Below are 9781 nucleotides of genomic sequence, written 5' to 3'. Positions count from 1 at the left end.
CCCCTCATGCAATTAAGAAAACTCATTCGGTTATGAGGGGAGGGGACAGGACATGCACATGCGCACAACCATAATAGCAAAGAGCAGGCTGGGTAAACAAGGTGATGTCTGAAGCAACCAAAATTGTTTTACAGATTAGTTAGGGGTAATCTCCTACAGATAATCTCTCCACTGCTGTAATCTAGCATTTTTTACTCTAGAACAGTAGCCTCCAAACCACAGCCCAGCTCGGGCATCCCAAAATTACCTGTCCAGGTATGGCATGGTGGTAGAGCCTGTCTGTTCCATGCAGCAACTCTCTGTTTTCACTGCCAGTCTTCTCACAGACTTCTGCTGGGCAGCCGCTTCTGCCTGGAGCTTGGGACGCAAAGCCTTCTGAGATGACAGGCAGAGGAAGTGGCTGTTCAGCCAAGTTTCTGAGAAGATCATCAGTGAAAACAGAGGGCTGCCTCATGGAACAGAAAGCCTCTGCCACTGCCATGCCCGGACAGGTAATCTTGGAGATGTAGTGGGCTGCGTTTTGGAGACCACTACTCTAGTAGGATTTAGATGGGTGCTTGAAATTCTCTGCAAATACAGTGCTTATTTATATGTAAACGTGGTTATTTAGGCTGCGACCCCCACACACTTACCTGGCAGTAAGTCCTATTGAGCATAGTGGGTCATGGATAGAATTGTGCTGTTAGTCCTATCAATGCAGCCAAGCTTCCCAATAGTTACAAATGATAGCAAGAGTGACTGTGATGCATGGCAGTGTTTTTCCCTAGCAAAAATGCCTGCATATCACCAATGGCAAAGTATCACTGGTGTCTTAACTATCATTGGTGTTATTGCACCGGTAATATTTTTTTTCTCTGTAATTCAGGACTGCTTAGTGGGACTCATAAAAGGAGAAATAACTACCTGGGAGTGTTTACTTGACGAGAAAAATATATCACCGGTGCTATTTAATTGTGTGTGTGCTCCCCATGCAGTAGTAATACAGCTCCTGCTTTTTACCCATACCGCAGTGCTGGTGCCAGCTTGTATCTGCTCCGCATGAGCTGTGCAGTGTTACAATGTAATCTTTGTTCAGATTCTGTTGTGTGCCCGAAGACATGGGGCTATGGACAACGGATATGCTTCGACAAGTGAACTGGAGACACTTTTGGGGCTATAAAAGATATTGATTTTTGAGACACAAATCAGCACAGACTAGATGTCCACACAGTCTGTGATATCTTTTATTGTGATGGTCCAGCCACTTCTTCCTCCATACTATAGCCCCCAACATGAGTCTGGGCCTAGTTTGAATCAGTTCTGAACATTTAGATGGTTTTGGACAAAGCATGTCGGCTATTTAAGATCTGATGAAAACAGGTACTTTTCCCCCATTCCATGAGACAGTACCCAGGGCTGGCCCAAGACCTCCTAGTGCCTGAGGAGGTATGCTCAGTGCCATTCCCCTTGCCTGATGGTGCAGAGGCCATAACCTCTGCCTCCTCCTGGATTTGGCAGGAACACTCTAGCCCCCACTCTCCTCCTGTTTTGTCCCACTCCTCTCTTCCTTTTTAAATCTAAAGAACTACATTGAGAGCAAATGTGTGAAGAGCATTTGCATCTACATCTGTAATTCAATATGAAGGACACCAAGTTTCAAAAAAAATCTTTGTTTTGGATAGTAGTATTTTTAGAACATCACCTTTGTATATGATACCGGCGGCGCACCAAATTCATCGCAAATACATCCTTCTTGCAGATAAGTCGGGGGCAGGCTTTGAGCCAAAATAATGAAATTTTCTATGACTTGACATCTGGGGTAAAAGTTAGGTGTGTGAAAAGGGAAATGAAGGTGCTTAAGGGGGCTGTAGACTTTGTGAGGAGTAAGTGCTGCACTTCCATAGCAGCAGCCCTCATACAGACTACAATTCCCATAAGCGCTTTCATTTCTCTTCCTGTTTGGAGAAGAAGCTAAAGTGGCTACCTTAATTGTTTGCTTTTTGTTACTAATTACTGGTAAGTAAAATCACTCCTTTCCCCCCCCCTGCATCTTGCTTCCCGACCCCCACCTCACCAAGCAGCTGCTTTAGGAAGTTTGACCCATCACAATGACCCATGTATAAGTTGACCCATGCTTTCAGGGTCAATTTTAAGGCATAAATTTTTGACTTACGCATGAGTATATATAGTAGGTATTGTATAGAGTACCTAAGTATTGGACAGAATGCCTACCATGTTTTGGCAAAGCATGAAATAAGCTTATTTCATTCTAACCATACTCTGTGTCGCTGCCAATCCAGCCTCAGGAGAGTCCCCTCCAATGCTGAGCTGGCTGCTATGGAAGAAGCTGAAACCATGAAAAACTTTAAAGTCAAAAACAGCATCTTGAGTTTTGCCCAGAGATAAACTGGCATCCACCAGAGCAGCAGCCTGACAGAATTGAACCACAGACCCTCCCTGCCACCATATGGACCACTGAGTTGTACACCAACTGCAGTTTCCAGAGATTCTTCAAGGGCAGCCCCACTTTGTTGTGTGGACAATGCTTTGGTTCCATTTATTTCAGGCATGCAAGAGACATGCATTTACATGCATATACTTGGTTCTGAACTCCTGCCAGGAAAGTGTGGGACAGACCAGTAACATGGTTATTTAAAGGCCAGACAGCAAGAGGCCTCAGATGTATAGGTCAGAAAGGCCCCACTCTTGATGAAACCATTTAATCAACCTCCCTGCTTAATTGATTAGTTCAATGTTCCAAACTCAATCCCAGACTTGTTTACTTCTTAAATTTGAATGGGGCTTTCATGTCTCCAAAAGTCAAATGGGACCCACCAGGCCCACGGCTTGCTAGGACAACAGATTTGGTGCTTTGTGATTCTAGCCATTTCCAGTAGATGACCAAATTTGGGGAAAATAGTTTTAACAAAACAAAGATTTCACACCTTCAATTCTCCTCTCCAACCCCATGATTAGGTCTAATCTAAGAGGCATGCTAAAGAACCAACAGACCTCCCGAGAGCTATCATGTCCTTAACTAGGTGGCAGAACCCAGCAGAAGTCCTTAATTAGCCCACTCCCACTCAGGACATGGGGTAGGTGTCAAAGGTGGACCCCTTGTTGACCTATCTGAAATCAATAACACCCTCAAGTTCCCAACAGGCTTAGGGAACATAACCAGGTGACTTTGCCAGTTGCTCAGTGATTTCTTTGTTACCCTCAAGCCATTTCATATCTTCTGCTTCCCGCATCAACAATTCCTCTAGATCAGTCATTTTCAACCACTGTGCCGCGGCACACTGGTGTGTCGCAGATGGTCTGCAGGTGTGCCACAAGAGTTTGGGTGAGGGTCATTTGATAGTAGGGGCCATTGGGGGATAAGAGCCTGTGCTGTCAATGGGTGTGCCTTGTCAATTGTCAAAAAACTGATGCTGGGCTTTGACAATTTTAGCACCTTGTCAGTGTGCTGTGAGATGAAAAACATTAAAAATCAATGATCTAGATATTTAGGCCACCACTGAGTCAGCTACCATACCATAGGATCAGGCACCATCTGGATATCTCAATGAGCTTGGTCTGGTCTAGATGGGTGGAAAACACATCAGATAACTCTCTTACTAAGTTTCTCGCCTGTTGTCAGGGCCAGCGTTAGGAGCTGCGGGACCCAATTAGAAACTTTTTTTGTGGGGCCCAGGTTCACAACCAAGGTTTGTAGAATCTTAGAGATAATAAATAAAATGTAAACCCTTAATGCCTTCCAAATAATAACAACAGTACCTCTGAACATGCGTAGTGTCTCCCATCCTACCCAGAACCTTACAGAGGGCGAGAAGGTGCATGCTTTAATTCCTACCACCTCAGCTCCCTCTGTCTCTCCCAGCTTATGAAGCATTGCCGCTAAGGGCTACCAGCAGTGCCTGGCATAGTGCCCTCTTAGGTGCGGGGCATGACTGGACACAATCGGTCCAATCTGCTTAAAGCCAGACCTTCCTGCTGGGCGTATGGTCGGTCCAATTTGAGCCCCAGTTGTAACGGTGGGGGTGGGGGTCTCCCTTGCCCTTGTGCCTTGCATCCCCAGCTCCTCACCTTGCTTGCATACATTCTCAGCTCATAGGCCTTTATGGGCATGCCAAGCCTGCATCAAATTAATGTATCAAATTAAATTCTATGGGGGTTTGACCCAGCCATCAGCTTTCATGATAAATGAACCCTACCTGTTGAATTATCTCAGAAGGTCCTTGTCAGTGAGTGGGCTAGTTGGTGGATGACAGCAGTACTCAATTGCCCACCTGGAAATGATGGGGGAAGACTTTCTGGTCATGTGCTCTTTTTTGGGTGACTCACACTTCTGGGAAGTGGGCTTGTCACCTGGCATAGCCTGTGTTCAAAGGTGCTAGCTTTCTGCCCATTCAGCAGAGCCTCCACCATAATACTTTGATTGGATGCCCAACTCTCTACCTGTTTCCTCCCTCTGAGGTGACAGGCAGAAGTTGCTTTCCCTTAATTCAATGCAATGCTCCTTTGTTTGGTTATAGTCACTCCAGGAAGGCCCTGGTGGATACACCTGTCCATGTTCTGAGATGAACAGTTGCTCCTTGCCAGGCAATTTAGGATGTCAGCTTTCCTCCTGGACTACATGGAGTATCAACAGCTGGCATCTATTCTCCAAGAGTCTTATCCTCCATCTTGGGACAGGAACCAGTGGCCACCTCCCACTTACCCAAGGGCCAATGGGTGAGATGTTAGTGGCACCCTAGCTTTCCAGGTAAGCATGTGATGCCAGGCAGCAACTGGTGGGCTTTACAGGATGTTCCATGATTGGGGGGGGGGAGCTTGAGTCTAATTGGTGGCAGGTTCAGGGAACCCTCCAGTGGCACAGGAGTTGCCTACAGAGTGTCCTGTAGTCATCTCCACTCACCCCCATCTTGTGGCCTTCTTGCTCTCCTTTGCCTCTCAAGCCCATTTCTTCTCTATTGGACTAAGCTTCACTCTAGTTAAAAGGACAGGGCCCAAGAAACACAGACCATGGTTTGGCTGATTCAGCTGCCAAACCAGGGATCCAGGAGGCTGAGCCAGCATGACTCCAGCACCTCATAAGCATCAACAGGACTGTGGCCCAAGGCTCTCAGTGAGATGACTTTGTCATCCATATTACTCCAGGCAGGGCTGGGCTATGCAGCCTATACTGTAATATTGGGCTCCACTCTCTGGGAGTCCCCACACTGGGGCGGAAGGCAGATCTCCAACTGCTGCAGCTAGCATCTGGTAGTCTAGGAGAGCAGTGCTGTAAGTGGAATGTGGGCCTGCTTGGTCCAAAATGGGCCTCCCAGAAGTAGTTGATGGTGAAGTTATGTCACCACCCACTTCTTCCAGGTGCCATGCTTTGTGTGCAGCACCCTGAGCTTACTGCAGTTGCTGTGACTGTATGGTGAGTGCCCCGAAGGGCCTGCCCTGACTCCAGGTCCCTTAATAAGATACATCAGCTGGAGTCTATCTGCTATGTGGCACTAAACTGTTCCTTTGCATTGCACCTTTGTGCACACATGCCCAGTCTCCATGCACCTGAGATGAGCTTTGGGCTGCAATCCTATCCTTCCTGAGAGTAAGCCCCATTGAACAAAATAGGACTGACTTCTGAGTTGACTTGGTTAGGATTGTGCCCTCGGAGACATTGAAATCCAGATGGTTTAAGGAATCAGCCCAGTTGCGTCCCCTTTTCCTTCCTGCTTGTCAGAAAGAGCTTCCCGTGTCACATGGACACCACCACAACCCCGCCCCCCCAATCTGATTCTGGATGGAAGGAGCATCTAGAAAGGATTCTGAAGGAGCATCCACACTGGAGGAGGACTGACTGCATGATGATTCCCCCACTAGGAGCCCAATCCTATGCATGTCTACTCAGAAGTAAGTCCCATTAGAGTCAATGGGGCTTACTCCCAGGAAAGCATGGATAGGATTGGGCTGCAGACTGGCTCAGAGTCTCCTTGACATTCGAGGGGCGCCCCCTCTGCCCACTTTGTGCCGCCTAGGATGCACGCTTTTCCTGGGAGCAGGTCCTACTGAATGCAATGGGACTTACTTCCGAGTAGACATGCCTAGTGTGCCCTAGGTCTCCCAAAAAGCCCTGCTCGCCTGCAGCCAGGAGGTGAGCGGCGCAGAGCAAACGGTCTCCGGATCAATGATGCGCTTGAACAGCCTTCACTCCCTTGCGCCGCCTCCGTGCCAGGCGTGCTGGTGCCCAATTAACAGCCAGCCTTTGCTACAGCGAGGGAAATCCTGACATCTCCCTAAATGGAAGGAGATGAAAAGACCCCCATCCCTCTCTTCCCCCCCCCCGGCACTGCTGCCCCCCCCCCGCCTCTCTGCAGCGCTGCAGCCCCGTTCACATGAAAATGATGCCGGCTCCAGTGGCGCGTAAAATTGATGTGCTCTGAAAGAAGTGGGATCAGCGCGATCTCCCCTCTCTTGTCTCAACAGGGGTTTCGGCGCGTTGCACAAGGCCGAGCTTGTCTCTTTAAGGAGACACTGGCCCCTAATTAGTCCGCGCTGCTCCTGGCGTGGGCGATACAGCGGTGAGTGGCACTAGGCGGGGGTGGGACAGCAGCAAGTTCAGTGGGTCCCCTCTCCTCCCCCGCTCGCCTCCCTTGTGGTGCCACCACCCAGCCTACAAGAGCCGGCAGAGGCAGCGGCAGCAGAAGCAGCCGCACCACGTTACTTTGATTGACAGCTGAACAAATGTTTCCCCTGTTCGAACGCCGGCGCAATCGAACGTCAGCAATCTCAAAGCTCCACCTCGGGCAGAGCGAAGAAGGGAGGGCGGGGGCGTGCCCTCTCCAACCGCGCGCTCCCATTGGCCGGTGGCAGGGGCGCGTCAGGTCCCCACGTGGGGGAAGCGGAGCAGAGCCGCCCCCCCTCCACCCCGGACCCGTAAGCCCATTTGTCAGCGGCGAAATGATGGGCATTAATACAGAACGGCGATTAATGAGTGGCCGTCGCTGATTGGTCGCCGGCGACGCCCTCCGTGGGCGGAGCGGTGGGGGGAAACAGACAGGAGGCTAAAGAGACTTAGCGCCTCCTGATGGGAGTTGTAGTTTACCGGGTCTCGCGGCGTAAATAAAACAGGAGGACAGGGTCGGGGAAGGGACCACACGTCCCAGGATGCTCCGCGGCCTCGTTGTCTTCCGTTTGTTGTGAATATGTATCAGAATGTTAATGATTTGCTGCTGCTAAATTTGCTCGGAGGAGTCACCTCGCCAGAGCGTGTTGTTAGACCTGTTCGGAGTGGTGGGCTTGGGCTGCCGCTGCGGGTTTGCATTCTGTTTGCAATAGTTTTGCAAGGAGGAGGATAAAAAATAAAGCGAGACAACCAGTGCAGGTCCTGGTCTTTTCTTTCTTTTTTTTTTTTTTTTAATCTTTTAAAACCATATATTTTTTAGAGGGGAGGGAGAAGAAGAAGAGCCATTGAAAGAGGAAGAAGGCACAAAAATCACAACAAAAGGTGACCGCACTTAGACCTTCGAAGGCGCGCTGAATTGCAGGGGGGAGGACGGAGTCATTTCTTTCCCCCCGGGAGTTGTTGGTGGCTATAAAGAAAAAAGGGGCTTTTTCTCCCCCTCCCCTTTCCGGTTGTGAAGGACCCACAACTAAGATCAATAAAAGTTTTCAAGCGGAAGAGGCGGCTGCGGGAGAGGATCGCATCTGCTATGAACGGAGTTCTCCTTTCCCTTCCCTTCCCTTCGCTTGCCATCTAGGGGAGCAGGAGGAGGGTCAGCGGCGGTGAAGGGAGAGGAAACCCCCCTCGAGCCACCAGCCCAGGAATCCGGCGCTGCTGGGAGCAGGAGGAGAAGCCTTTCGAAGGTTGGGACGTCGCCAGAGGTGGGAGGGGGGACCTGTCCGGACGTTCGGAAGCTTTAGAACGTTGAGAGCCGCTTTGGAACGTTGAGACACCCGGACGTTCTGATCGTTGCGAGGCCCTTGGGCGTGGGAGCTGCCGGCGCGGTGGGAATCGGTGGCGGTCCCTCCGGCGATCATGTGCCTGGGTCAGTGACAGCCCCTGTGGAATGTTGCACAGGTCCCCTTCTGCCGGGGACACAACAGCCGCCGCCGCCGCCTCCTCCTGCTGCCTCTTTCCCCTTTTCCGAGTCCCAGGAGTGGGAGGGCACGGGGAGAGCCGGAGACGCTCCTCGAAGCGCGAGCGCCGGGCAGCCCCGTCCTCCACCACCACCACCACCTCCTTGGCATTGTTGCCGCTGAAATCCATGAACCGAGTTTTTCCTCTGGCCCAGAGCACCCACTAAATCGGTTTGGATGATTCGCGATCTGAGCAAGATGTACCCTCAAAGCAGACACCCGGTGAGTACTGACCACAAGCCGGGGAGGGGGGCGGGTGGGTTGAGAGACAGACCTCTGTTGTGGCTTGTGTTGGAGCTCCCCCCCCCAAGTCGTGTTTACAAAATGGGAGGGGCGGAACCGTGGAGGGGGGAGGGGGAGAATCCACAAGAATAAAGACAAACCTCTCCCAGTCTTCCCTTGCCTTTGAGAAAGGCAGCTGGGGTGAGTGGGGGTGAAGAGGAGGCAGGAGGGAGAGTTGCTCGAAACAACTGAGTTGTAGCCATTTTCTTATTGTTGCCTCTCTAGGCTGTGCTACATTGTACTATGTTCGTAGTACTTCCCCGTCTTGCTAACCTTGGAGAGATTCAGAGACGAATTAAACAGAGTGGGAGGGGGACACTGAGGTTCTTTTTATATTCTGGGGCTTTGGCAGTCCAGTTAGATCTCGAGATTTCCTTTCCCATCTTCTTTTTTTCTGTTGCCCCCTTTGAGCTTTCTTCCCCTTCACCCTAGTTCATGTATCCTATGGGGTAATGTGATTGTCTACGCTCTCTCTCTCTCGCTCTCTCTCTCTCTCTGCCTCCCTCCCCCATTTCCCCAAGCCTTGATACTGCGGTTGGTTGGTTGTGTTAGACTGGAAAGATGAGCCATCTAAGACAAGGACTCTCCCCTCAATTAGAGGCTTATAGAGGTGTGGACAAGGCTATAATTTGCGCTTGTGTAAAGCCGAAAGGACTCCTGTGATTGAAAGGGGGGGGGAATCGCTCTGTGCGGGCGGCAGGCACACACGCAAAGTGAGTTTTAATAGCTCTTTTCATTAATGATGTATGGCTGACCTCGCCAGGCATGTTTGTGTGCGTGTGTGTTGTATGCACTAGTGGGCTGGCTGAGATGTGGAGTAATTAAAACATTGCATTCTGATGACCACTTCTAGGCTCCGCATCAGCCTGCTCAACCCTTCAAATTCACCATTTCCGAATCCTGTGATCGGATTAAGGAGGAGTTTCAATTTTTACAGGCTCAGTACCACAGGTAATGATGTTTACTTTCCCTGATCCTCGTGTTTGCTTATCTCTTGTCACTTTTTCCCCCCTACAAAGGCATGGACACGTGTAGCTATCTATTTTTTTTGTTCCTTTTTTATCATACTCTGTCTTCACTGAGAGGAAGAGACAGTGTTCCCCCCCCCTTGGAGAAAAAAAAAAAATTTCCAGGTCATAACCCTGGTGGAACTGTGTCATTTCATCTCCAGCTCACCATGGAGAGCTGGTTTGAGCTGCATCCACTTGACTGAGGGAGGTTTCAAAATATTATGAGTGTGCTTTTAAACATCTTGCTGAATATGTTCAAAAACACTTCATCAGAGGTACTCGACCAAAAAAACACAAAAAACACTCCTTCTGAGTTAATCTAGATGGAGACAATCCTCTTTTAAAAGGTTAGTCTTGGCAGACTTGAAACCGAAGCACAA

General features: G+C 49.8%; 1 protein-coding gene across 4 annotated transcripts in view; it reads left to right on the top strand.

Moving 5' to 3' along the window:
• The first annotated feature begins 7255 nt into the window (after positions 1-7255).
• The window catches only part of LOC136642132 (transducin-like enhancer protein 4), a 153654-nt gene continuing 151128 nt past the window's right edge, over positions 7256-9781 (top strand). For all 4 annotated transcript variants that reach the window (XM_066618377.1, XM_066618376.1, XM_066618375.1 and 1 more), the window contains exons 1-2: positions 7256-8331; positions 9245-9342. In XM_066618377.1, coding sequence (XP_066474474.1) covers positions 8287-8331; positions 9245-9342 — 143 coding nt within the window. In that variant the 5' untranslated portion in view covers positions 7256-8286. The remainder of the gene's footprint in view (positions 8332-9244; positions 9343-9781) is intronic.

This window comes from Tiliqua scincoides, chromosome 2 (genome assembly GCF_035046505.1).
Source record: "Tiliqua scincoides isolate rTilSci1 chromosome 2, rTilSci1.hap2, whole genome shotgun sequence".
NCBI classification, from domain to species: Eukaryota; Metazoa; Chordata; class Lepidosauria; order Squamata; family Scincidae; genus Tiliqua; species Tiliqua scincoides.
This window is presented reverse-complemented; position numbering and strand designations above follow the sequence as displayed.